Below are 27,999 nucleotides of genomic sequence, written 5' to 3' on the forward strand. Positions count from 1 at the left end.
GAAACTGTTCAGAAACACACGACTACATTTACATTTTTATATTTATTGCTTTTAATTACAGGAAAAAAAACAGATCAACAATTTGCATAAAATCCAAATTCCGCTCTAGAAATATATTTGACCTTTCCAGTACATAGATATCAAAGAGTACAGTAAACATTACAACTGAGGGTGGCAGCAGTGACCCCTTGCAAATGTACAGTACAGCATTTTTTTTATTTTTTTTTTTTCAAACCATCAAGGTCAACAAAACTACACTTGGGTTGTTCGGTGCGTCCTCAGTATCTACACGGGGACTTCCCTCTTCATCCACTTACAGTCTGACTGGTCCACATCATTGATGCTCACTGCTCGTGATCACTGGATCTTCTGACCCACTTCAAGTCTCAAATGAAAGGAAGAACTTTATGGGAAACACTTTTTTTTTTGGGACATAAATATTATTCAAATTCAAACTGGAGACTGTCTGTACTGACAACAGCGTGTCCTTTACAGATTTCTGTCAAAACAAAGTGGGTATGCATAGATTTTCACTGAACTAATGCACTGACAGTAGGCTGAACACAACCAAAGAGCAGCCTGGGCATCACACACACACACATATACATACACACACTCCCCCCTGATGAGGAAAAACACAAGTGGGCAAAACGATGCTAACAAAGCATAAAATACATCCAGTATGATCACATTAATTATGAGAAAATAAAACAATAACTTGAGACAAATGAGAGCATCACTGAGGAAAATGGCTGCTGTGCTACCAGGAGACTGATGGCTTTAAAAAAAGGAAATTATTTTCCACCATTTTTTCGGTAATCTTCAGGGAGGGTCAGGACAGAAACCACCCACAGAATCTTGTTACACTCGACTCACAGCGCTACATTATGTTCAATGTTATCTTCACGTCTCACAGCTATTGATATGAGAACTTTTAGAACTTCACTTTCTCACACATGGCCTCCATTCATTATTTTGAACGTTTCCCAGAAAGCCTTTTGAAACCTCTATGAGCTCATCGCTTCCAATCAAAGGTGGGAACACACTACAGGCAGCCCGACTGTTTACACTGTGTATCTCAGTTCCGAAGACGAATTGGCCGGTCGGTTTTACGGATGAAAAAAAATATTGTTTAACAATCGAAACAACAGATATTCCAGATGTATTCATTTTCCCTTCTTTTTTAAAAATGAATGCAGGAACTACACACTTGCTTTCCTGTGTGGAAACTTCAGACTGTAACATTCTACCGTTTTTTATAAGCTGACAATAGAACCAGCTGTGAACAAGTGGGTGGATTTCTCTGACACACAGCTGTCAGATAAGATAAACTCTACATAACATCAATATAACAATAGGATAGTCGAGTAGTGCTTTGTTTCTATAGAAATAGAAATGTCTTGATGTCCATTCTGTTTGTCTATTATCATCCACCAAACAGTTAAAAACTGGATCAACCATCAGAACTGAACCTCATACACTGATGAAGGCAAAAGCTCACATTTTTGTACTGAATTGTCCAACATTTAAAAAAAATTATAAAACCGTGAAAGTCTAACGGTGCCACTCAAACACCCAACTGTAATATTCATGAGGCCTCAGTATGCTTCACACAAAACGCTTATGTGATCATCTAAATTTTGTTCTACCCAGTTTACACAGGAACTGACCGTGTTTGCAGCTCTCCTCTTTCATTTTCTGCACAACTTCGTCACTTTGAGTAAGTACAACACCATTAGTAACTTTTAGAAGAGACTGTCCCAACATCTGCACCGTTATTCACATTTGAACGATTATCTATGTCGGCAGGTTTTTCACCTGCGTGGCTGTTCAGAACACCTAGAAAAACTTCAGACGTGGTCATACAGCATGTTGTACAAACTACTTCCTGTCAAGCATAGTGAACCTTTACCAGCATGTGAAACCTGCTTTCCAGTGGTGTAATAAGAGCAGACATTCATACCCACTTCACACAGTGATTGGTCAGTGTGTGCAGAGGTGTAAAAGTAACCAGGTTATGTGTGTACAACCATTAATGCTTATAATGAGAAACTGTCTGAAAGATTGCAGCACTGGCGTTATTTGTATTAATTTGCGTCGAGACTATTAAGACGAGCAAAAGACAGAAGAAACCTAGTTGGTTTGAAACATGCCAAGGCCTTTAGATACTTTCCAGTAGTGGCTAAAAATGTCATGTCCTGTTTTGAAGGTTATCAAAGCTTATGGAGTATCCAAAACGGAAAGCTTCCTCCGATGTGCTCAATAAATTTTGTAGGTATGTTTTCTGTGTACAGGTGGAAATTTTGGCCCGATAGTGGCTTTAGAGAAACGGTCAGGGGTCCCCAAAAGGAAAGGAAAAGAAAAAAAATGGAGGGGAAAGTAGCAATGCAATCTGGCAGATATCTTCTGAAACAGATGCGATGACTGAGACTGAAGTGGGCTGAGGAAATGATTTTCTCTTCTGTCGTATTTCTACAGTATCTGCAGTTTAATTTAGAACACTGAGAAGTCTCACTCACTCTAAAACGTTAGCCATAAAAAGCTGTTTCACACCTGAAACACTTAAGTATACTAAAACAGTCAAAATGCTGTATTTCTCATCGGTTTTGCTCCTTCATGTTGATTCTGCAGATGAAAAAATCAATGAATCTTTACATCTGTGCGGTTGTAGTGAGGACTGTTTTAGTGCACTCGTGCTCCTGCTTCGCTATAGTGCACATCACCAAGTAAAACAACTTTTAAAAACGGAAAAACATAAAAATTACAAAGCAGCAATTACCATCCAACATAACATACATCAAGTGGCCAAAATGGATGAGAGATCCATACACTTTGATACAGTCAGATTCCTTAAATGAGAAGGTGTACATTCAAAACCTTACAGCAAGATTGAAAATGAACAAACATAAAATCCATTTCGCTTACATTACATTTTTGATTCTTGTTTAAATCTTTGAAAACTGATGTACAATTCTCAGACAATAAAATCCTAGATGAACAGTAATAATGAGGAAAAAGCATAAATACGCTGTTTTAGAAATAAGTGTATAAGAACTTTTTTTTTTTAGTTGAGACTAGTCTCCACTTTAAAAACAAAACAAATCCTCAAAAATTTCTGATCTTCCTAATAATTAAGTAATAAGTTAATCTTTTCCAACCCTCAGTGCAAAAATATGAAAAACAAACTGAAAGGGAAGGGACCGGGAGTCACGTGGACTGTTCGTGTGCGCGAGACAGTGAAATCATCTCCATGGAAACAAGATTTTCTCAGGCACAAGTACTTAGGCTTTGTCCACTGAGCCCTTGGCAGGTCACTCTTTCTTTGAGAATGTTTTTTTTTTTTGTTTTGTTTTTCCTGAAGTACACAGAAGCGTCAGTGCACTGCTCACACACAGTGCCTGGGAAGAGCAGAGGAACCTTCATCCGTTCTTCTTCTTCTTCTTCAGTCAGCGTTATCAAGTGCTTCTGAAATGTGGGAGGCTGCGTACTTTAACCGGAAGCCACCTGCAATGAAAACACCGACATGAGCAACCACATGCACACATACAGAGATGCATCCAAACACACACAAAGGATATTCCATCAGTAGTTGAAGAAATGATAGTCTGAACATAATTAAAGGTCAGTTATGGCCTTGAATATTGTCTGGGTTTGTCTAGAATGGAATGACCCCAAACTTCACTGTTGTTGTTTATGTAGACTTTTACATTTCTGCTCATCATTTTCAAGGAAGTGCCAACAAGTTTCTGATTTCTGCTGTTTGACTAGCCAAACATAAGATTTAATTTCCAGTGTTTTCAAACCGTATGTTTTAGTTTTAGAAGAGCGAAGGCTTCAAGCATGAGGACTAACTGCTCGGTTTGGCAAATCTGCTAAACTTCCCCACCACCAATTTAAGAGCACCGCACAGCTGCTTCACTAAACTTCACTAAACTTTTCAATGGGAAGCATCGAAGGGTGTCTCTCACACAGTGGATGAGACAGTCCCAAAGGCGCTACACAATGCACCAGAGGTAGAAACACACACAAAACAGCAGCTGCAGAAATGAAAGTTGTGCTAATAACAGTATGTTTAGTTATCCAGCTGTTATTGTAATCGCCTGTAGGAGGCGACACTAACATATCTACATCTTTCTACATCTTTAAGTCTAAGCTGCACTTTCATTTCCTCTGGCTGGAGCAGGCGAGAAGGGTCTAAATGCAGTCTTACAGACTTACTAGTACTCTACACAACACACTCGCTTAAAGTAAAGTGGGTGTGTCGTGTAGTAAAGTGGGTGTGTCATGTAGAGTACTGTGCGTCTGCAGATAGACCTACTTGGAGCAGGCTGGCAGGTGTGGAACTGGTGTGACTGGGCTGAACAGCGGCCCCATGTGGAGAACCTGCAGCCTGCTAATCATGAGCAAGTGAGCTTGGGGGTTTTCAGTTTCTGAATAGGTTTCCTTGAGCCTACATGTTCCTAGAACAGAGGCAAACACACCAGGTTTTCAGTTTGGTTACTTCTGCTTATTGTCTGCTACAGGTGCACTTGGAGGATCTGGGACAACAAACTGTAACCGGTCAGGATACAATCTGGTGGCAGAGGTGTAGTCGGCGTAGCTTCCAATTGGTAATCAATGTCAGTATTTGTCTTATTCTACCACTAACCCCTTACATTTTCAGTTTGTTTCTGCAGTTGGTTCAGATTATTGTTCTGACTCCTACCACACTGCAATACAGGCGTCCTGGAAGAGAATCCAGACTTGCATTTTCAAGCCTCTTACTTCTATTTGTTACAATATGAATCCACCAGAACTGAAATAAAGCAGCTCAAAATACACTTGGTGAGAATGGACCCTAACTTGTCTGAGCCGAGTGTTGGGCTTTCTGATGACTGCTCGGGGGTTGCTGGGCAGGAAAACTAAGGGGTCCACTGTCTCTCTCTGCTCCGTGTAGCTGCGTTACCTTGCTGCGTGGAGTCTATGGAGGGTTGGTTGCAGTCCTGAGCGTAATGTCCGCTCACACCACAGTTATAACAGGACACGTTCCCGTTCTTCTTATTGATTCCGCCGCCTCCCAGCGTAGCAGCGGGCAGCATCCCCAGGTGATTCGGGTAGACGTGCTGGTAGACGCGTTGGCAGAACGATGCCGCCGGAGCCATCTGCTGCTGGAGGTTGTAGTTTGCGGCTGCGGCGGCTGCCACTGCTGCAGCCTGGGTGCCTAGCATGTGTGACGGTACGTCTGCATGGCTGTGAGGGTGAGTGTGGAGGGGGCCGTAGGGTGGAGGGTGGCCGGGAGGCGGAGCAGTCGGGAAGAAGGGGGGCAGGGTGGCAGCACCGTTGGCCTGGTGAGGAGGTTGGGCCTGGGTGAGGTAGCTGTTACTGCACAGGCTTGTGAGCTGGAAGAGAGGTGGTGGAACGCTGAACACCTGGCGTGCTGCTGCTGCCATCTGGTGGGTGGGGAAGAACAAGGGCGCTTGGCAACCGCTGACGCTGTTGTTGCTGCTGCCTCGACCGCCGCAGTTGTTGTGACAGCCACAGGTCCCGCAGCCCATCGGTTGTTGCTGCTGCTGTGGTTGTGGTGGTGGTGTTGGCTGCTGGGGGGCCACCTGTTGCTGCTGGGTTTGTTGAAGAGTAATAGGATTGCCAGGGGCAACAGGGGCACTTCCACAGGAAGCGCTGCTGTTGCTGTACGATATACAGTCGCTATGTGCCGTGCTGTGGGTAAGCGCTGGGCTGGGGCTGGGGGCAGGTCCAGGGGTGTGTGTGGGCACAGCTGGAGGAACAGCTGCTTGTAAATGTCCAGGAGATGGAGCTATTCCAGTGACTGCAGGTGCTCCTACAGTGGGCATGACGGAGGTTGGGACAGGGGGCATAGTGTAGGGAGAAGGCAGGCCAGATGGTAATGTTAAGCCGGGGTGCTTGGCATGTGAAGTCTCCACTAGTGGCAGAGAGGAGGGCAGGCCTGAGCTGACGCTGGCCGGGTCTTGGCAGGGCAGAGATGGCTGAGGAGGAGAGGGGTAGGACGTGGGGCCAGAAGACATGACACTGATGGCTCTTATAGGGGCTTGGTGAGCAGCCTGCGGGGCAGCAGGAGTAGAACCGCTCCCTGACACTCCATCAGGGCCACCTTGGCTGTGAGACAAAGCTGTTTTGAACCTCTGAACCAGAGGCTGGACAGCAGGGCTTCCTGCAGGGTGGAGCCCGATAGGTGAAATCCCAAAGGTTTGGAGCATGTCCCTTTTCTCTGGGTCTCCCACAATTCCAGGGCCTAGCACGGCTGGAGGCACTAGGGGCATCTGCATCATCAGCGGCCCAGAAGAGGGCTTCCCATCGGGGACGATGTTTTGGCTGGGAGGGGGGACCAGTGGAAGCGGAGGGTCAGCGGCCCCATTGGGGAGCACATAGGGCAGAGAAGGCATGAAGGAGAGAGGGGGGAAGTCTTTGCTGGTCTCTGGGCAGGGGTACTCCATGTGGGCCTGGTGGTTGTTGGGAGACAGAGGATGGACAGAGGAGACCTCCCCCACCACAGCTGGAACAGTCTGGTTAGTGAAGAACATGTCAGGGCCTGGACCTTTGCTGGAGTCATCAGAGTGGCTGTCAGTATCTAAGAGAAGTTATGGAAGAAGAGGATCAGTTCAGGTTCTTCCAACATCTTTTGTGACAGAGGACAATACAAAGTTGACAAATGACATAAGTAAAGAACTGAATCTGACCGTTTGACGTCAGTTTTACCATATAAAAATGTGTTATTTCTGCAAAAAACTGATATTTAAATTTGCAATAACCAGAAAATGGAGATAAAGATCAGTCCAAGCCGCAGTAACTGCACTCTGGCTTAGTAATGTCTGCACTCTAGAAGCTGCTGTTGCACTTCCTGTGTTTGTGTCACAGAGAAACAGCCAACTGGACAGCTGAAGTCAATTTTTGTAAACTGATATGTGGAATAACAAGCTCAATTACCAAGAGAATTAAATGAGTCAGCAGCTAAATCCAATCATGATGGAGTAAATAACTAGCTGAACTCCTGCTGAAGATAACTAATTCAGTAGATCTCAATGACAATGAAAATATGAATATGAGAAAACATGTGGCCAAACAATCACACTACATGGCAGTCAGTGAGTGCTGCAATACAAACAAGTGTACGTACAGTATGTTTTACCTTTGTTGTTGTCGTCCTCACTGTCCAGGCTCTCTGGTCCTCTGTGTTGAGGGCTGGATGGAGAGCTGTAGCTCTCTGATGATGTTTCACCAAAGGTATCCGGGCCAGAACCCCCATCTGCAAAAACATCTGTGTGTTACACTACAAAGCCATCTAATGAGAAAGCGTTTTCCCTCCAAGAAAGCATATGTTCAAAGTATGTGTTAACAGAAAGCTAGGCTACTGGTGTGCATGTGCTGCTCACCACAGTACGTTCTGTTCACTGTCACTAACACGATAGATATTTTAAAATCAGTTATTTGATATATTCGACAAGGTTTTAGAAAAATATGGAGAAGATATCCCTATAACCTGTGGATTTGAGATTGTAATGTGAAATAATATATTTATTCTATGTTTTTTTGATTTGATCAGCAAAACCACTTATGTAGATAAGATTATGAACTTTATGAGGTACTAAAATATATGTAGAGGAGAGATTCTCTTATGTTGATGTATTAACAGATTAATCTTACACTCATAAATGTAAATAAGCCAGAAAAAGTAACTTAATGCAGATGGTTTATAAGCTCAGCCAGCAGGATGAACATTCAGTGCTAAACACTGGCATGTGATTTCTATAAGAGGAGACGGTTTTATGTCACAATCATCCTGGAAATACAGCTTCCATGCAACCAGTCGTGACAGACCTTTCCTCTGAGGGGCCAGAGCCGGGACCAAACCGCCATTAGTCACATAGGCAGCTGCCTTCACCTTCCCCTTGTCTCTGCAAAGAGGGAGAGATGGAAAGCAAAGGGACAGAATGATGTCAACAGACAGGGACTATTATGGAAAAAAAAAAAAAATCTTTCTTTTTTTTTTGAACTTAAGCACATCCAGACATATACAAATCTATAAATCTATCCCTCCCAAACACCCTGGTTCCTTCCCACCATCTCCCTCCCCCTCCGTCCACTATCTTCACACACTTACCCAGAAATAAAATAGAATAAATAGCAGCGATGACGACATAACACAGACATTGTTTAGTAAACAATTTAAGTACATAGTCAACCTAAACAACCATTAATAATAATAATGTGGAATATAATGAAAACAGATAAAAAAGAAAGAATGAAAATCATAATTAACTGGGAGTATATAAGAGGCATCTTACATGTAAAATGATCATTAAGTTTCAACATGACAATGAATCCGCTCATATCTTTCATCTTTTCAGAAAATAAAGGAATTTCTCCCATATTTTATTAAAGGTTTTCCTTTGATAGCAAAGGTTAATGTCTCTATGGCAAGACTGTGAGAGATTTTTTTCATCCGCTGTCTGATAGAAGGTTATTCTGGGTTTTTATAAAAGACAGATACTGTATGTTTATCTTGACGAAGAGAGAAAACAATTTTTTTTTTCTCTTGGTGTTATTGAGCCTCGGGGTCTCGGGGAAACAGACCAAGAATACACAGCTTTGGACAGTCTGGTAATTTAGCTGAAACTATTTGTGATGATGTGCCAAGCGCATCTCTCCAAAAGTCTTTGATCCTCGGGCAAACCCGTAAACAGTGAACCAGAACGCCCTTTTCAGCATCGCCTTTCACACATCGGTCTGGACTGTTGGCATCAAAATGATGTAGTAGGGACGGAGTTACATAAGTATACACGGTCAGTCCGTTTGTACTGCAGGAGTCTAAATCTGGTGTTAATAATTTGAACCTGGGCTTCATCCACATCTGCTCCCATTCATCTTTTGTTATCTCTCTATTCAACTCTCTTATTCTCTGATGATTCCTCTGATTTAGTTTTAAGTAGATTATAGATCACAGACCGCTGGAGTGATGCACTATCACTTCTTCCAACATGGAGAGAGATGGGCAAAGAATTGAGTGATATTGTGTCTTTGATATGGAACTCCTAAGCTGCAGATACTTTAAGAAATATGTAGAGGGGATGTTGTATTTAGTTTTTAGTCTCAAATGTCAGAATTGTGTCATTATTGTATAAGTCTCTCATTTTGTTGAAGACCATAAATTCAACCCAGGATCATGTGTTCCCTGCGTGAATCTTTCAGAACTGCATGTATTGCTAATGACGTTTTGATTTTGCCTTGTATACTCTACTGTTTCACCCTGTAGCGCTGCTAGCTGCAGCGTAGCAGTCGGAGCGGCTGACCTACCTGTCTGTGGGCAGGACTCTGCTCTTGGTTTTAGTGACCGGGTGGCTTCTCTTCTCACTTTCCTGGTGCTATGAAGAGGACAGAGAGTCAGAACAGCTTCATCGGTTTTATCCAAAACTTTTACAACAGTGTTGAGAATTCTTTGTTTTGTCGGTACAAGAGCCTGATAGAGGGATTTTTGGCATTAATGAGTCACTACGCAGTTCTAAAATTACTACAGTACCTTTAATGTGTACTAGTAAACAAAGCTATGATAACTGGAAGAATTTTCTATATTCTTTAGGTCTAGAAGGACTAAACAGAGTCATGACATTTAGAACAACAAAGTGTGGAATAGACCTGCCTAACAGCACAGAGAGGCATCTGCTGTGTTAAGCCTCTATTGTGACAGGAAAGAGAGTGTGTGTGTGTGTGTGCGTGTGTGAGTGTGTGTGAGTGAAGGGGGGTGCGGGTGGTGGGGGGCAGGGGATATGCTTTGTCAGCAGAGTGTTGTCTCTCACACTCACACACACACACACATGTAGTCTTGACCTATATCAGTGAGATTAGCAGTGAGTACTCCCATTCACGTGGCAGTGTGTGACAGATCCAATCACACACACGCACACACACACACACACACACACACACACACACACGCGCCTTTGTGTAACTACGACCTATAATCATTAACTGGTGTTCATGGAAATGTCCTGAACTGTAAACTGCGGAGGCACTTTACAGTTGAGTTAATCATTAGAGCAATACTGCTTAATACCTCCGCTGCTGTTACAATATGAGAAACACTAAACAGCTTGACCCAGCAAGGACTTTTCACCATGGAAACCACCATACCTTAAAAACACATTTAGCTTTTTTTTTTTTTTTTAAATCAACACTCAGCAGTCTCTAAACTCTGATGTGTGTTCTCATCCTCCTGATTACAGAACACCTCGATAGGAAACATCATGACCCACTAATTCTCTTATCAGTCATTGGCAGTGATTTCAAGTTGTTTTTGACCTAAAAACTGATTTTCTGTTCTCTTCAATACACTGATCCCTAAACCACACAATGAAACCTGCTACATCCTACGAGAACTGTATCATGGTATCAAGGTAATGTGTAATTATTATTTTCTAGTTTATTCATGTTAACAGTTTGGTGCTGGAAATGATTATTTTTAATATTATTATTATCATCACTATTACACAAACTGATTTAAAATATCAGTACATTTTTACTCATGTACATTTTACTGTGATAAATGTAAAATATGCAGGTTATTAGATAAGTGAACAGATTAACAGGATTAACAGAGTAAGAATGTTGAAACGATTTGTTTAAATTAAAGGCTGTTGTAGTTTTCTTGTGATAAAATGCTACAGAATGCTCTGTGCACAGTGTGCACATGTAGCCTCATAGTTATAAAATAGCTGCAGCACAAAATCACATGACAATGACAACTGACTTCCTTATTAGAACTGACTGAAGGAGACTTTTAGTAATTAAGCTACTTTTGTTACTGGCTTTAATTCCTTAAAAGGAAAAGGAAGCTTTCCTATAGCTCAGCAAATAATGTGTATGTTGTTGTGTGAAAAGCTACATGTGACTTTCTCAAACACTGCTAATCATGTGACAGACTTCCAGCGAGTTGATTTCTGAAGTTAAAGCAGCAGAAGGAACATACAGTATCTGTAGTCCTGCAGCTCAGTGCTGTTCAGCTCTCTACTCTCTCTCACCTGTTCAGCCTCCTGGCTGCTTCTCAGCGTACAGCCCTTCTTCCTCCTCTCTGCTGGACCATTGAGCTCTGTAGTGTGGCCCCCCCTCCGACTGTCCCCCTGGGGGCCTTTGGCACTAGAGAGACTGGCAGAGCAGAGAGAAGCTGTCAGAGTTTTTACTGAATGGACATGAAGGGACAGAAAAAGAGAGTGAGTTGAGTAGAAAGTGTTCAGCTGTTTTGTGCATTTATGATGGCACTAAACATGTTTACAGTCTTCTTACCAATTAGCTGTTTTCTATTCTGTCCAACGTTCATACTGAGGATGAAAACATTTCAGAAGCACAGACCAGACCACAGACAGTCTACTCACCCTGGACACGGACTCTTGGTCCCATGCTTCTTCTTGTGTCCCTGAACATACGACTCTAAATCTGAAAGGACATCAACAAAACACTGTTAGCTGTTATCTGCGTGACTTAAGATTCAATACAAGAAACTACTTTGATATTATTATCATCTGAAGATCACACATGTTACTGTTCCATAATGAAATAGTGTTTCAGATGCTTGACTCTGATAAGGAAAATGATTTGGGATTAAAACTGACAGATCTGAAGATGTAAAAAAGCAGCGATCACATGAGCATCACTAACCCTCCTAAGAACTCTTATAATGTGCTTCTATCTTAAATCCACTGACAATTAAGCTACTTGGGTTAAAGCAGCAGTTCAAGTGAGATACTAATGTATTATAATTTAAATACTAAAGAGAAATCTGTCATTGTTGAAGATAAGATCAAAAATAAAAAATAAAAAAATAATACAAATTGTCTTTTCTTTTAAGTCAATGATGTCTTTTGGTGATTATGTGAGAGGAATACAGAACAGAAGGAATAAGAAAATAAAAGAGGCATCTGTCAGAACATCTACTGAAATGTAGAAGTTGCTGCACTAAAATATGCCAAAAAAGATCATAAAATCCAAAAAAAACATTTAAATAAATTGGCAGTCATGATGATGAAAAAATGGTAAACACAATATAAATGTTGCATCAAGTTTTTTTTGTATTTTTTTGGATATCATATTTAAACTCCTAATTAATTCAAATTAGGACATTATAATAGTAAGTCACACAGGCAGAGATGATGTGTTCATGACACGTACGACAGCTCTGAACCACTTGTAAGTTTCCTTTGTACCTCGGAGAAAATTCTAAGTAAATTGATGAATACCACAAATGTTCTTAAATCACTCGTATGTGCATTTTAAGAATGTTTGTACGAGTGCTTCTTGCATGAGGCTCACTGTTTTTTTTTTTTTACAAGCGGGTGTTTTTAGCATCACACATGCACGTTTCACACTGTATTATCTCGCTTTACTCTGACTTTGAACATGATATTGGGAAGCTATTCATGACAATTCTCCATACATAAAGGTTACCAATTGATTTTATGTTGTCTTGTTTTAGCCTCCACGCTCATTCTACAGCACTGCTAACATAAAATACAATCAGCCTGCTTAAAGACTGCTGCTAAAATAAAACATCTAACCCTAAAAGTAACAAGTAATCAGCTCACATTAGTAGTAACAGTATTGAATATAACACTAACGCTCACAAGATCTTCTAGCATTAACAATTCTGATGCAAGCATGAGTCAGGTCAAGGCTGTGATTATTGCTGGTTGTGCTGAACGCAGTCCAGCACATGATCAGGCAAATATAGCTGTGAAATATGAGGATTTGAAACACACTCAGCCTTTTCCAAACGACCTCCAAAAATAAACACAAGTTAGCTTTTCATGTTTACTATGTAGCCCGAGCTACGGCCGCTGCTGTGGTTAGTCAGACGCTCCTTGCTTTGTCTGTGCGCACAATTAGGCCTCATTCACTGATTATACATGCTCTTGTGAAGTTCTTTTGTCCCTTTTGCTGCTCTACTCTCCGCAGAAGAAAACACTAGGATCAGTCTGCATCGCTGTGGGAAATGAGTTGTAGAATCATGTCACTTCTTCTCACCTTCCTCCTGACTGGAGGCATCAGAGCAGTCTCCTTGGTAGGCCTTTCCCAGCTGGCAGTTGCCTATAGAGAGAAAGATCGTTTGGTTTGTGAAAATTCAATTTTTGGGGACACATGGCTCGGTGAAAGTTGTTGCTGTAGATTTTACGACAGTCCAGGTTTCCTTTATGGCACAAAAACACAACATCCAGTAATCCAGAGCAGAGTATGGATGAATACTGAAGGATGAAGGAGGCTTTGCAGTGCATATTAAGATGCTGGAGGTAACAGTCACATATCAATAAAATGAATCACAGGCTGTGTTCTGGTAAGACATAATAAAATGATTTGACTGAATGTGATGAGCATAAGTTGAACTTTCTACCTTGTAGTTTTGAATACTTTGGTAATAACTCACTCTACTTTACAAGATTCTCCCAGTTACCATCCAGTATAAAATAGGGATGCACAATATTGGATTTTTCGCCGATATGCCGAGATTTTCCATCTCGTTTTGGGCGACTGCCGACACTGATATATGCACATATTTTCTTTCCAGCTGGCTGAGGAGACTATTACGCATGCGATCATAGATTGTGCTAAGTATGATCAAGAAAGACAATACATGAAGAGAGAACTTAGGAAGGCTGGAGTTCAGGAGTTCAGCGTTAAAACTTTAATGAACCTGCCAAGTGGGTGGAGCAGTAGAGTTTTCTTTGAGTTTGTTAGACAGACAGGATACATCCTGTCAGCAGAGGTGTTTCATATCTCCTCCGCGGGCTGTTTCACCCGGCTGCGGGTGTTAAAGAAACAAAACTGTACATTTATATTTCCTAAGCGGCAGCAAGAGGTGCAAAAGCATCACTTTCTATGTAGTTTAATATCCTTGACATAAAAAAAAAGAGCAGGGTGCCATTTTGCTTTACTCCATCACCATCTTGAACCATGATGGATTTGTAAAATATGCCCACTAGGGATGTCCTGATCAAGTTTTTTTGGCCTGGATCCCAATCTGAGTCCTTTATTATTGGAGACCTGCCAACATCGACTCCGCTCCAATACTCATATTTACATAGCGGCCGAAGATATGTAATGTTGATTTAATGTGTGTCTGCCACATTGAAATAACAATAGGTGTAGCCTTCTGACCCTGGCACATATTTTTCACAAGCTACTTGTTCCACATACAGAAGGTCCTGCTTCAAAAATACTATGGTGATGAGCTCAAATTATTGATATGGATGAAAAGTGGAACTATAGAATGGGACTTGCAATTAAACAACAAAGTTACAGAGTGGAGGTTCATCCCACACAGATGATCTTTGGTCGAGTACAGACAGACGCCAGCTGCAGAGTACACAAACCCAACAACTGTTGAGTTCAGTTTTGGCCCGCCATCAAGTTTCTCACAGAATTAGACATTAATTAGAGAGCTGATATGATCCGCCCTCGTTGACTTTTGTCATTTTAACCGCTGAAAGTGACGGAATGTTTGTATACTGCTGCTCTGCCAATAAAAAAAGGAAAGAGTTCAGAGTCAGAATTAGGCAAATCTGTATATTTTGCCAGGATGTCAGGATCCTGAGTCACTGTCCTCGGTGCACCCCTGCTCATGTCTGGCCCGCTGCCATATCTGTTGGATCTCTTGGACCAACTATGACTGTAAACTGTTGACAACTTTCCATCTGTTAACAGCTTAAAAACAGGTAGCAAAGCACCTATCAACAACTATTCAGATCATCGTGAAAGACACTTTAATAATATTGTTGTGCTGAGGAAATATAATGACACTGCTACTTTAAGAAGACTAACAACATTACCGGTACTTATTTACTAAACTGGAATCTGGTAATCTGAACTAACAAGGAGATTGTGTTGCTGAAAGTAAATCAGCTTGCCCTGGAGGAGCAGAAGAGTGAGAGAGTACAACATCTATGTGAGGAAGTCAGATCAGTGGGATTTCTATAGAATACAACAGAAAAGCTCCATTCTAAGGGCTGACTTTGAAAGCAGCATGTCCAAAAGGAAACATGCTCGGCTGTTGAAGACCACATGGACTTTCTCTCTTCATCTCATACTTACATCTGCAGCAAGTCGGTTTCGTAGAGTAACTGGAGTCACAATTGAAGAAGCTGCAGACCTTTCTGGTCTGTCTGAAAACTGGAGGGGCGGACAGGAACCTTTCCCTAGAGAGAGAGAGGTGGAGAATACTTCAAATTCTGGCAGCAAAACGTGGTCAGAAAATTATTTGTTCATGTTTTGAATTCTCTAGGTACCAGTCATCCACACATTTTCTTTTCCCTCATATCAAATTCCCATTCCTAGTCACGTAGAGTTCATCACTTATAGGACATTTCCACTGCAGGAACCTACCCAGGGGACCAAGAACCTTTTGAGGAACCAGGGACTAAATTTAATTCTTGTAGAATAGTTCCCGGTGATAAAAAAGTTCCTGGTCCGGGGGTAGTACTTTCCAAAAGTTTAGGAACTTTATGGGGGGATTTGGAGGGTAAACTGTCACTGATTGGTCAAACACAGACGCCATGGCTGTTTCAACTTGTTTCGTGTATCGATGTTAGGATGATGCTTACAAAGTTGGGCTTTGTTGTTGGGATCCCGACTCATAGAAGGTGCTAATGAGCTTAGAGCACGAGGGAATAATAGAGAGGGAGCAGCAGTGGTGAGAACAAAGCCGGTGAATGAGAGAAATAAAACTTTATTTTCGGATTGTTTCATGCCGCTTATGTTCTAAAGCAGAAATAAATAAGCATCAAACACTCGGCTGATGGTTTATTATGAAGACAGGCGCTCTGGAGTTTTCTGTTCTCCTTTTCATTCATTCATTACATCAAAAGTCAAACAGCAGAGTCATCAACGGTACAAACAACAGGAAGACTGTTATGTTGTTTCCTTATGTGTGGAAACTGGGTTTCAAACACCGCCGTTGTTTTTTAATCCACCATGGGTCTAATTAGCATGAACCACACAGGAATAGACAGGAATGCACAAAAGGCACTTTAGTTCCTTGTTTAGTTCCTGAGATTACATCATCTGGTATCACAGTTCCTGCAACATTCTGGTCAAAAGGGGCTTTAGACTTTTATATTTAAATTATTACATTATATTATATTATAGGGCCTTTGAATTTAGTGCGACACAGAGCTGCAGAGAGAAACAGAGCTACAGAGGACTGTTGGCTCCACACCTCCCTCCCTCACCTGTTGTTAGATCAGGAAGGGCGAGGTAGAGATGAATGAATTATACTTCAGCCACATTGTTTTGGAAATGAAAACAAAGTTTTTGCCTACTGATATCCAAACACACATCCCTTCCTATCTCTCTCCATATTGCTCTGTTAGCAACTACAACACACAAACAGTGAGGTTTCGCATGGCCTCTGTGGCGAGCTACTCACCCAAAGTCATTAGATTGGATGAACTTTTGTAAACACCCCTGAGTGCAGCATGAGTCATCATCATTTGAACATTTGAAATTGTTTTACAAGAAGAGAGAAGACAGGGATTCTGATGTAAAAAAACCTCTGATACTGATGTTTTGACATGTATTTGGTATATAACAAGAGAGAAATGAACAATTAACACAGAGACACAAGATTAAAACTGGGAAAATGTATTGTTCAGCATTTGTTGCTGCATCTCTTAGAAGAGAATCCAATCAGAATCACATTGAAATCATTAAAAAAATCTACTTTTCACAGTGAACAACACAACACTGAGTGTTTTGCTTTCAGTCACCACAATCTAACAACAGAACACTGGCCCTGAGCATGTAGACGCCTCTTACCATGCCAATATGATGTAATTAAACTAATACATAGTCAAAAGCCTTCCCCTGACACCAATTAAAGCTCAGATACAAAAGGCCAGAGACCTGCGAGCGCAAACAGCAAAGATGACAATGCAGCTGAGCTCGATACAAGGATCACTAGTGATGAAAAGCACTTCAGATAGGTTTCATTTTCCAGTTTCACTTTAAATGAAACGAAACTGATGAACTGTGCGTGTGCGTGTGTGTGTGTGCATGTGTGTGTAAGAGGGCATCAGGAAAGGGTGTAGTTGCCTTTTAAAAAGAATCTGCCTTTCAGCCCTCTCAGTGGTGAACTACGCATCCAAATATGAAACACACACAAACACACACACAAAACATCAGATCCCTAATCTCGCACACCTGACACAACATATTACACTCTTGTTCAGTAATTATAGAAAAATCTTTGAGAACTTTTCTATTCAAAAATTCTACTGACTGCTTCGGGACGGCAGAAAGCACGGTGTCGAGTCCTCCTCTAAATAAACGCTGTCGGGAGAGACGCTATGAATGTAATCCAAATTTATTTCACACAGGAAATGACCCCAACACAGAGGGTTTTTGGGGTAAAAGGAGACAGATGTTGACCTCTTATCCTCAGAGAACTCAGAATAACTAAATGAAATGACCGCAGTCAGGACCGCGGTTTGTCTTCGGCCGGAGCTGCAGTTTGCAATTTCTTCATGTGATCATAAATAGAAGGAACGCCAGAGAAGGCAAACAACAGCGCACAGTCAAGACGAGTCTATCGTGCATAGTTAAAGGGAGTGAGGATTTATTTGTTTTAACTCCACCTAACGATGGAAATGTCAAACAAATTGCAGGATGACTGGCCGCTGAAACTCACTGAGGGAAATAAATGGATGAATACATGTTGATTTTTATCCACTTCTTCACAAACGAGTGTTAGTCATAACAAATATTAATATTTATCAGTAAGAGGACATTTCTGTGGTTTTGTTTTCTCCGATCATTTCGTCCACATTATTTTACACAGCTGGCGTATATCCAGGTTAAATGTGGTTGTACCTGAGGTTCTTCTCCACCTCTCTGCTCTCATACTGGTCCCCCTGGTTCAGAAGTCTCAGGATGCCCTTCTCAAAAGACTCAGTGCACTGATCCTTAGGAAGCTGCAGCCAGAAAGATGGAAATTGGCAAAAAGGAAGATACAATGAGAAACACATGAAGCAGTCACCACCTGTAGGAATAAGAGCTGAAATAATTTGTGTTAAGTTGTCCAATCTGCTATCAAACATAGTTTTATACAGCAAAGGAAGAATGAAATGTAGTTTCATTTCAGTGACACAGTTTGTTTAATCTTGGCCTTATATCAATATTGAGACAGATTTAAAACCAACAGCGGTAGGCTTTGGGTGCAGCTTTTTTGGCTGTGAATCATTCTTAAAGCCTGAGAATTTGGCGTCTTAAATTGGACCGATTGCTTCGTAATTGGAAATCCAGATCATAAAATCAGACACAGTAAGTGAAACCACCTGTGGGTTGGTGGTTTATTTGAACTCTGTAAAACAGAATAGAATAGAAAAACACTGTATGCAGATGACTGCACTGCAGCAAGAAACATCACTCAATTATTCATTTTAAATAATAATCTTGTCCTACTTATTTTCTTGTTTACTTCCTAAACATTTGAAATCAGCTCTTGCTTTTGTTTCAATCATTCCATACAAAGTTCTGCCTGTAACATTTGGTCTTAGTAAGACAATGACTCTCTGCAATGCTATGACACACTCCAACAACAGATGTATCAACTCTCATCACACTGATCTGAGCTGAATCTATATTTAAACTGAGATTAAGAGTATTGTGGAACATCTTACTGAAACTGGAGCCTAAATCCTACGTTGAAGTTAAGTTGAAATTGTACATTTTCTTGTCTGTGTGACTGACTGTAAGACCTTTACCTCTGCCAATTTTGTCATTGCATTAAAATGGTGAAAAATCAATTGTAACTTAATGAAAAGTGGTTACCTTAAGGAGGAAGTTCTCCAGTTCCAGATGAGTTTTGGTCACACTACTAGAAGAAGAGTCAGACCACTTCACCTGAAACACAACGAGGGACATTCTCCATCACTACACAGACCACATTGAGACAGCACAGGATCATACAGGGACTGGAGCTATGCTAGAACTTCATGCTACAATGTAATGATAAAATCACAACATACACAACACATCTAAACAGAGAAGGTTACATCATGTTCTTTTAAGTGAACTAGTTCTTCATTTTTTTGTAGAGGGGATATCTAAGACATATAAGCACCAAATATGCACAACTCACACACCACCACCAAAATAACTCAACTCAAAATAACTCAAATAACAACATAATGGCACAAACAACATAATGACCCGAACATAACAAGTACAGTGGGGGGAAAAGACATCAGAGCAGTTCAACTCCCCGTTCGGTAAGTTCACACCGACACATGTGTCGCTTCTCAGCTCTGTCTATCATTCTGTAGATATGACATTGGTGACGCCCTTCAGAAGCCACATGTACACAAGTTATGTAATAGCTACATTTTCACTGCAGAAATATTCCTGTTGAAGCACTTTTCTAGACTTGTCTTCATACCAAACAAAATTACATAAAAGAGGAAGAACAAACTCAAGATGTGAGAAATCATCAAGTAGTTAAGGTTACAGGGAGATGTGATACATATATTTATTTTTCTGTATGAGCTCATCAGTTTCTCACCACTATGAGTAACTGTATGACTCTCCGGATATTACATAAAGGGCAGGATGTTTTCTCTCATTTTATCTTTTATCCATACTTGATTGGATTTGCTCATTTTTATGTCGACCCAACACTTCTATTCGCTTTAATGACCACAAGAACGTGATCGCTGGACTTCTGGTATTAGGAATTTTGTACAGCGATGTAAAGTCTATACACTAACTGTGGAGCTTCATTATATAGGAAAATATATGAAGATTGGATCAAGATTGTCTATCAGCAGATACTGATCAATCACTGTTCCTGATGAAACACCGTTACTTTTAAAATGAGACTATAGAGGACGATATCAATCATTTGAAGTTGCGTTTCCAACTTGGAAAATATGGGTAACACTTAGACATGAGGTCAGTGTTCTAGCTTTTGTAACATGTTCGGCAACAGAAAAAAGTCCACTTGAATTAACATGATGACCAGTATCCATCCAAACAATGCTGGAACCATTTTTATAAATCACAATGGAGCAGAGAGAAATCCAACACTTTTGGCTCAATCATGTATTTAATTGACACAGATAGTCACAGTAGCACCAGCAGCCCCAACTCCCGTACTGATAAACACTATTCACATCTACAAATACAGTATATTCATTACATTAAACGGTAAAAAAAATGAAAACAACTAGTGTGAATACATGTGTGAATGTGTGTGTGAGTGTGTTTGTGGTTTGGTCCAGTATAAACAGATGGGAGAGTGAGAGAGCGACTCACTGTTGTGAGTGCTGTTGGCTCCACCGTCGGAGCGCAGTAGAGCCAACAGGACTGTGAGTCTCTCCTCTCCATCTGTCTTACAGAATTTCCCTTTTGTAAATGAGCACTAAATACTCCCATTTGTGAATATGTGTTTGGAAAATATTAATTTTGGAGTGAACGAGCACATCATTTGTGATGAGCTATTACCAGCTTGGCACTTGACTGACTGACTGGGAGAGATGGGGAGAGGAAATGAATAAAAAATATGTCCTAGATAGGAGTGGGAATCTTATGATTCAATTCCAATTCTTTGGTGTCCAATTTAATTCGGAATCGATTCTCGATTTAAAACCAGTGCTATATTGAATGAATAAAAAGGGGGGGGGGCATTTTCAATCTCTTGCTCCAGTATACTGTGCACCAAACCATTCACTGGTGTCCTTAGTCCACTGAAATACAATATGAAGCATAACTGGCAGATAAGATAAATGCCTTTTTATTTTAAAAAGTTACCTACATTAATGAATGAATGAATTCATTTGAAAGCATCTTACAGTCTCCTGGCTGTATGAGAATAACAAAGTGAGGGGGAGGTGGAGTGCTCCGCTGTGTCGTTATTAACGTCATGTCTCCAGCAGTGGAGAGCAGCCTCTCTGCTGCTCCGTTAGCTCCGGGGAAAGACATCGTTGTACAAGATGCTGGGCGGGTGCAGGGTTTTTGAGGTGAAACAGACTGAGCACCGAGTTCTTTTCTTCACCAGAGTTGGTTTAAGTTGCAGTGTGTGTTGGTCAGCCGCTCTCATCTCGTTTGTTAAAAGCCACTGCCGATCGCTGCTCTGCTCCGCTAACGTGAGTGATGGTGTTGAAAGTTCACAATATACTTCACATTCATCTCGCAAAGGTAATTATTTGGTCATTAAATCAGCAAAATGCTCCCTACTGCTGTCTTTAGTGAAGATGAACTACAAGATAAGTGTAGACTGTCTGGGTGCTGCACTGCCCTCACAGCTGAGTTCTGCCTTTTTCTTTCTATCGTCACGTTATTAACTAACATTTAGAAAATCAATTTTTGACATTTGTGAATCGATGCAGGATCGTCCGCGTCTGCATTGTGATGCAACGAAGAATCGATTTTTTCCCCCTCACCCTTAGTCCTAGATTTACAACTACATCACAGCAGTCACCCTGTTCAACCTGACCATAAATGTCACCATGTTGGAGATAAAAAAGCCTTCCCTCCAGGCTGGCACTGGTGAAACCAGCACAATGACCACAGAGACAAAGAACAAGTAGCAGATCACTGTCAGAAAGCCACTTCGTGTACAAGCTAGTATATAAAGGCTGTTCTCAACTGATGGCTGTGGATAGTGAATAGGTGGGTTCATGTTGAGCTGCATGTGCTTCAGCAGCACAACGATGGCAGCACAAGTTGTTGACTGATAAATAACGCATCACCACATGCTTTGTAAAGACTGTATAAACTAAACAATGCTGCAGCAGGGTGAACAGGCCTGAACCTCCTACTCTTTAAATAGGGGTCAGCCAAGTAGTGGAAAAAAAAAATCAGTGTGTGGACACAGATTTGGACTGACAGAGATTGTGTGAAAATACCACTGGCTGTGTCTCTGTTAAAAGCCACTGATGTGGCTCTGAGGAGAGTTGTTTGAAAGTTTACTTTGTTCAATTTCATTAGTCAGAATATTTTGTGGCTCATCATCAAGATATCATTGTTACACTCCACTGTTATGCTAAATGCTTGTTGCAGCTTTCAAGTGCAGCAAACTGGCTATATCCCAAAGCTGAAAGCACTCACGCAGGAAGGTGTTAGCAGCAGAGCAGGAAGCAAGAAAGTGTGTGTTTGGTGCCCAGCAAGAACACTAAGGCAACTGAAGATGCCAAAGAAACATGCTGAACACTTCCCCCAAACCTCTTCACTTTAAGTAGAAGTGTGTGTGTGTGTGTGTGTGTAGGGGGTGAGGTTACCTACCTCAAAGTTGTATTCCTTGTCTATTCTGGTCCGAGAGATGCCCCTGAGCACAATTCCCTCTATATGCACCGCTGCAATGACAGACACCTTTAATAAACACCTGTATGACAACACTCTCAGAACAAATATGGCAGTAAAAAAGCAGCAGAGACACAAGGACTTTCTAAATGTAGACTTCAAACACTAACTAGTATGTGTCTACTGAAAGACAATTCAAATAATTAGACAAAACTATGGGATGACTGTGGGAGCTTATAGTTCAATTATTGACTCTCTATTTGTCCAGATTTACCATTTAAATTGTGCAGTCTTTATTCTCAGAATAATCTGTCAATCAAACATGCTAATGACCCTCTGGATTCACAAACCGCTGTTGCATTTCAACCGCACAAAGCCCATGTCTGCTGTTGCAGCATATAATGACATCTATAATGTATAGTATGTGCACTCTTTCCACTCACCTTCTCTTTGTGTTGCCCAGCGGCTGGAGCGTCGGCTCTGGCAAGAAGGATGGGAGTCCGTACATTCCCCCAAACCCAGAGCTGGGGAGGGCAGGTAGTCCACCTTTGGGCCCATCAGCTCCTGGAGACCAAAGACACAATAAGTTAGTTACTGGTTCATTCTGGTTCCTTAAACATTTTGACCTTAGCACGTCTATAATGTGTTTCACAGGTTTCATGTTTGGCTAATCATTAGACACACTGCCAAAATGCATTACTGTTTCCCCTATAGTATTACAATCATTTCTGGTATATTTTTCAGCTTCTCTGTAACTGTAAGATATAGTTCTGGCATAGACAGTGAATGTGATTGAAGAGCCCGCAGTAAACTTATTGATCTCTGATGAGACAACAGCAAAGGAAATGTACTAATGCAACAACAGCCGAGCTATGTGTGAAGCATAACTGTCTGACAATCATAAGGCATAGAGGAGTTATTATATAAACAATAATAAGCTAGAATGTTGATGTTTCGCAGGTATAATGTTTACTGTGTTCACCATGTTGCGTGTTAGCAGACATTTTTCTAACTAGAATTAGCAATGTTATGACTTTTGCAGGTATTTGGTCATAAACCAAAGTTTTGGACAAAATGAACTTTTGACCAGATGATGGCGCTGATGGAGATCAAAGTTATTACAGTTCATGCACTGGGGACCATGAATGTGTGTACCAAATTTCATAATTCATCCAATAGTTCATTGTCAAGACATTTTGATAGAGAGCTAAAAAGTCAACCTCATGGTGGCGCTAGAGCAGAAGTCATAGGAGCACCAAAGCCTTAGTGTCCTCCTGTTGATAATTTCATGGCAATCCATTCAACAGTTGTTATGATATTTCTCTCTGAACCTTAAATGTCAACTTGCTGGAGTCTCGAGAGGAAAATTCAGGGGTTTCCAGAGTCAGTAGGATCCATCCTCTGGGGACCATGAACGTCTGTACAAAACCTTATGGCAATCCATCAAAGAGTTGTCGAGATATTTCAGTCTGGACCAAAGTGGACCCACCAACACTGCCATCCCTAGAGCCATGCCACTAGCATGGTTAAAAACCAGTAACCACTGTATGGTTCAGACCTTCCTCTCACTCACTGTCTGCCTCTACCACATTTGACAGTGCCACAGTCCAGACACAGAACAGTCCTCTAAAAATGGCAAGTGTGATTTTATTAAGAGCAGTGCATCTTCACCACACATGCCCCCCCCCCTCACAATGATGTCAACCTCTTGGACTAATCTAGAACAGAGACAGTCCTGCAACTTATACCAGCTGGACCTCTGTTTAAAAGGTACATTCATCATGTGGAGTAAGCATTAAAGGGGATATATTATGCATATTTAAAGCTCTATATTTTTAATAACTAGTTTTTATCACCGCTTATTTTTACACTTTTTCTGTGAGACAACTGATGGAGTTATTTATAAATGAACACTGGTGGATCCAATCATTATTCAATTGATTAGTGCATCCCTAATGTAAACTGCCACATGTGCTGCGTGTGTTGACCCGTATGGGTGAGAGGTTTTTCCATGAGCTCGTGGGAAGCTCTGACACTTGAGAGTCACCTCTGAACAGCAGTGCATTCCTAACATTACTTCAGATTATAGAAGTGATTTTCCTACATGTACATGCAATGTTCAGATTTACATGCAGACTGATAGAGGGGCAAAGAGATTAATGAATGAATGAACTTTTTTCCAAACAGAAACCAATCATCGGAATACCTCAGATGGTTCAACAAATGTCTTCTAGATGCTAGTCCTAAGAAACTATAGACTCTTCTAAAGTGGCTGAGAAAACACCAAATTACTCTTCAAATACAAAGTGTTTTCCACAAGGTATTAACGTTTTAGTAACCAATTTCAATCCTTCAACTGTGTGTCCCTGTGGCAATTTTGTACAAATATATATGGGATTATGTTTGCTTGACTGACAGGTGTCACAGTCCTGAAGGTTGCCTTGCTCATCCCACATTAGCTCAATCCAGGCATGGGCCAGTTTCACAACAGTTATCTGGATAACTGTGTGGAGAAACAGCTCAAATACTCTCAAATCTGGAGGTTCGGCATGCATGTGAACCGCGGGTTAATTGCAAAATTTAATATCTCATTTAAGACAAAGTAAACAAACTGCTGTAGCTACAAGTCATGGACAGACAGCGTGTTGATAACAGGGATTTTGAAGAGCAACAACCAAACCAGGATCTAACGGGTCCGAGGTGACATCTGCAGATATTTGTTTACATGCTGTTTAATGTGCTGCAGCTGAGCAGCTAATTATCTATCTAGCTGCTAACTGACGTTAGCGTTGCAGTTTTCCACAGTTAATGTTTGTTTGGTAGCTCGTTCAACAAGCTGAGCTACAGGACAAGATGTGTGTTCATGTCTGTAAGTTATCAAGTTTTGATGATGTGGACACAGGCTGTTGTTTCACTCACTACCATGTTTAAAGGAGGAAGTTATCATACCTCATATTGCTATTTAATTTAACAATTGAGCACTGAATATTTTATATAGTTTAAGATTTTATTTAACCATTGGACATCTTTCTTAATATGCCTTTAGAGATGATACATCATGGTTTGTTTACAATCTATGTTGTTTCCTACTGGTTTATATAAGACCCTAATGTGCTGCTATGTTAGCTCTTAATCCAGTTGTTTTCAGTTGAGTGGCAACAGGCAAACAACAGCAACATTACATTATGGTGTAACTAGGATTTTTCATCAGTAGGCCTACCACTTCAGCAACAATGCTACCAAGCCTTAATACTCAAACCCTGCTTACCCAACAGCAGCACAACCAGCTAGTGGGAAACCAAACCAAAACCAACTGCAATATCTCCCCTGTCCTGTAAATGAAGTCCCTCTAACACAGATGGCCCAGCTCTCAAGCAGCTCTTCATTTCAAAACATTGTTTGCTCGTTGTTTTTCTCTGATGGTAGACGAGAGATTAAAAAGATGAAACAGGAAAGCTTTGTGAAAAGCAGACAAGAGCTCAGTAGGTTTACTAATTTAGATCATCATTAGCTTGACTGATAACTTTATTCTTAGATAATTCATAAACAGAATCTGATAAGTAACATGTCTGTAAGTTTTCACTCCAATTAATCAAGCACTAGACAAGCTCATTTCTGTAATTAACAAAACTTCTACCACAAAAAGTGGAAATAATTAGTGTAATCACCTGCTGTCCTGTTTGGTTAGAGTGAAAACACATATTGCACATGTTTCAAAAGCCGCAAGTGAACCAGTACACTGTCAAACACCTGCTGCAGCAGAGTTACAGCACAGACCAGCTGGGACAGGCAATCTGGAAGTGCAGGCTGTTGGATAATTGGACAATATTGTCAGAACAGGACATGGCACTAAATCTTGATATATGTTATTTAGGAGCTTAAAGAACCCTTCCAGACATGTTTTAAGATGTATGTAAACTACTCTACTTTGCATAACAATTTGTGTCTGATATATTTTTCCACAATTAAGTTAAATTATATTGTTAAAACCCTTAAAATTAAATCTAGTCCTTCTCCCTCATTAAAAATTTCAGAATCTATAAATATGCAAATATTTTTAATTTAAAAAGTTTAACTGTTGGACAAAAGATGTCTGCTACTTCACTGTAAAATCCATTCTCAGTGTTAGTGCACTGGAGTCTTCAAGTTTCCGCATTACCCTTGTGTAATTTCAATATTGAACCATGATTGACTTCCAAACTGTTTGTGACGTCACAAATCCTGCTCGTAGGCCCGCCCCCTATAAACAGATTTTCAATGAGCACAGAGAAACTTTCAGCAGATAAACGTGAAAACAAACTCTACACAAACATCATTCTGCACAGTGGAGCTCAAACATCCAACTGAAGGAACAAGAAGAGAAACATATTTTTGAGTGGAGGGGGACTTTAACATCCAGTAAGCCTGTTAATGACACTGCACAGTGCATTTAGCAGGATAACGGTAACCGATAAACATCATCGACAAAACGTTACATAACGGGAGGCGACTGAGTCATAACGGTATCCCATACATTTGAACATGGCTGGTGTAACCGGTTCAAACCACCGGCAGACTTTAGCCAACTGCTGGTGGCTGACTGTAACTTAAAGCCCCGCTATGGAGGACAGCTCTAACGTTACTAATATGAGTTCGTTGCTTATTACCGTTGTCTGGGCGTTTGCTCGACGCTGACTTTGACGTCTCTCCTCCTCTATAGCGAGCTCTATTTTGTCGAGCTGCCCTCGGACCATCTCCCGCTGGTGGAAATGGAAAGCTGGGTGTAGGGAGGCCATGGTGAACAGCAGCGCCAGCTGCTCCAGAGCTCCTGCCGCTGTGTCGTTAGTGGAGACGCCGCAGGACTGCTCTGTCCGCCCGGTCACACTCCCGCCCTGACACGGTGGGTGGACCGGGTGGTCCCTGAATGGAGGAAGGGAGTAGTTTCTGTAGAACAAGGCCGGATCTACATGGCTCAGTATCCGAAAGAGTATCCCGGCACACTCCCTGCTGTCAGACCCGAGGAGGGACAGGCAGACCAGGAGCTTGGACCTGACCACCGGGTCAATCACGTCCGTTAAGAGCCCCATATCGCTCGGACTATTTGCCCGAAACTCGAAGTCCCGTAAAACATGATAGTCTTTTCTAGCGAGATCCTCTAAGTAAGATCCCAAAAAGCGGAGCTCCAGGGGCTGGCACATATGTAGCAGCCCGCACATGAACTCGACCCGCTTAGCAGGGTTTAGATGTAGGCCGAACCACTCAAAAACTGTCTCCTTGTCCAGCTGGGGTGGGTGCACATGAGGTCTTGGCGAATCCTCCAGCCTGTCGGACACCGAGGAGGGGGAGACCGCCCCGGGGATATGCTGGTGCTCCGACTGATCCAGTGAATCGTCCTCGGCCGTCTCGTCGCCTCCTTCCTCGCCCGTTTTCATCGGTAGCTTCATCTTCGGCATTATCAGCGCTGCGAGAAAGGGCTTCAAAGTCGAAATGACGGGCTAATATAACTACATTATTGACGACGTACACCGCTTTTGTAATGCTGAAAAGGAAATACGAACTGTCAAACGTTTAACAATGTTTTTACTGTTAGCTAATCATCTGACGCGGCGATAGTACTGGAGCTTTTTGCTTTTTCCAAGCGTTACTTTCTTCTTCTACTGCTCATTTCCTGCAGAGTAGCTGTGTGCGGTCAGCGCGCTGCTGCCATCATCCGTCTGAGTAATGGTGGAC

The 27,999-nt window shown here is 41.4% G+C and overlaps 1 protein-coding gene across 5 annotated transcripts; it reads right to left on the reverse strand.

Annotated features, from left to right (window-relative positions):
- Positions 1 to 27: 27 nt before the first annotated feature.
- On the reverse strand, positions 28 to 27,999 carry zcchc2 (zinc finger, CCHC domain containing 2). 5 transcript variants are annotated; one of them, XM_044339582.1, is made up of 15 exons: positions 26,937 to 27,999; positions 22,734 to 22,854; positions 22,273 to 22,343; positions 18,823 to 18,894; positions 17,863 to 17,963; positions 15,088 to 15,191; positions 13,027 to 13,089; positions 11,382 to 11,442; positions 11,031 to 11,154; positions 9,310 to 9,377; positions 7,834 to 7,910; positions 7,133 to 7,261; positions 4,946 to 6,586; positions 4,319 to 4,460; positions 28 to 3,504 (listed from the first exon to the last, which is right to left on the reverse strand). In XM_044339582.1, exons 1-15 carry the CDS (start codon positions 27,720 to 27,722, stop codon positions 3,456 to 3,458), a joined length of 3,609 nt encoding a protein of 1,202 aa, XP_044195517.1. In that variant the 5' UTR covers positions 27,723 to 27,999; the 3' UTR covers positions 28 to 3,455. The 5 variants fall into 5 exon arrangements, 4 of the variants coding, with proteins under 4 accessions (XP_044195517.1, XP_044195518.1, XP_044195519.1 ...); XM_044339583.1 differs by having other exon boundaries at positions 7,145 to 7,261; positions 26,937 to 27,996; XR_006399753.1 differs by lacking the exon at positions 4,319 to 4,460 and having other exon boundaries at positions 4,843 to 6,586; positions 26,937 to 27,996.

The sequence above is a fragment of the Thunnus albacares genome, chromosome 21 (genome assembly GCF_914725855.1).
Source record: "Thunnus albacares chromosome 21, fThuAlb1.1, whole genome shotgun sequence".
Classification (NCBI taxonomy): Eukaryota; Metazoa; Chordata; class Actinopteri; order Scombriformes; family Scombridae; genus Thunnus; species Thunnus albacares.

What these genes read in the sequence shown, in the direction of transcription:
- zcchc2 (XM_044339582.1), bottom strand. Translation starts at nt 27,722, where the DNA reads ATGCCGAAGATGAAGCTACCGATGAAAACGGGCGAGGAAGGAGGCGAC. An exon ending in ACAAGGAATACAACTTTGAG is followed by an intron (nt 18,895 to 22,272) that starts GTAGGTAACCTC and finishes GTTGTGTTTCAG; the next exon opens with GTGAAGTGGTCTGACTCTTC. An exon ending in CAACAAAGGTAAAACATACT is followed by an intron (nt 6,587 to 7,132) that starts GTACGTACACTT and finishes AACTTCTCTTAG; the next exon opens with ATACTGACAGCCACTCTGAT.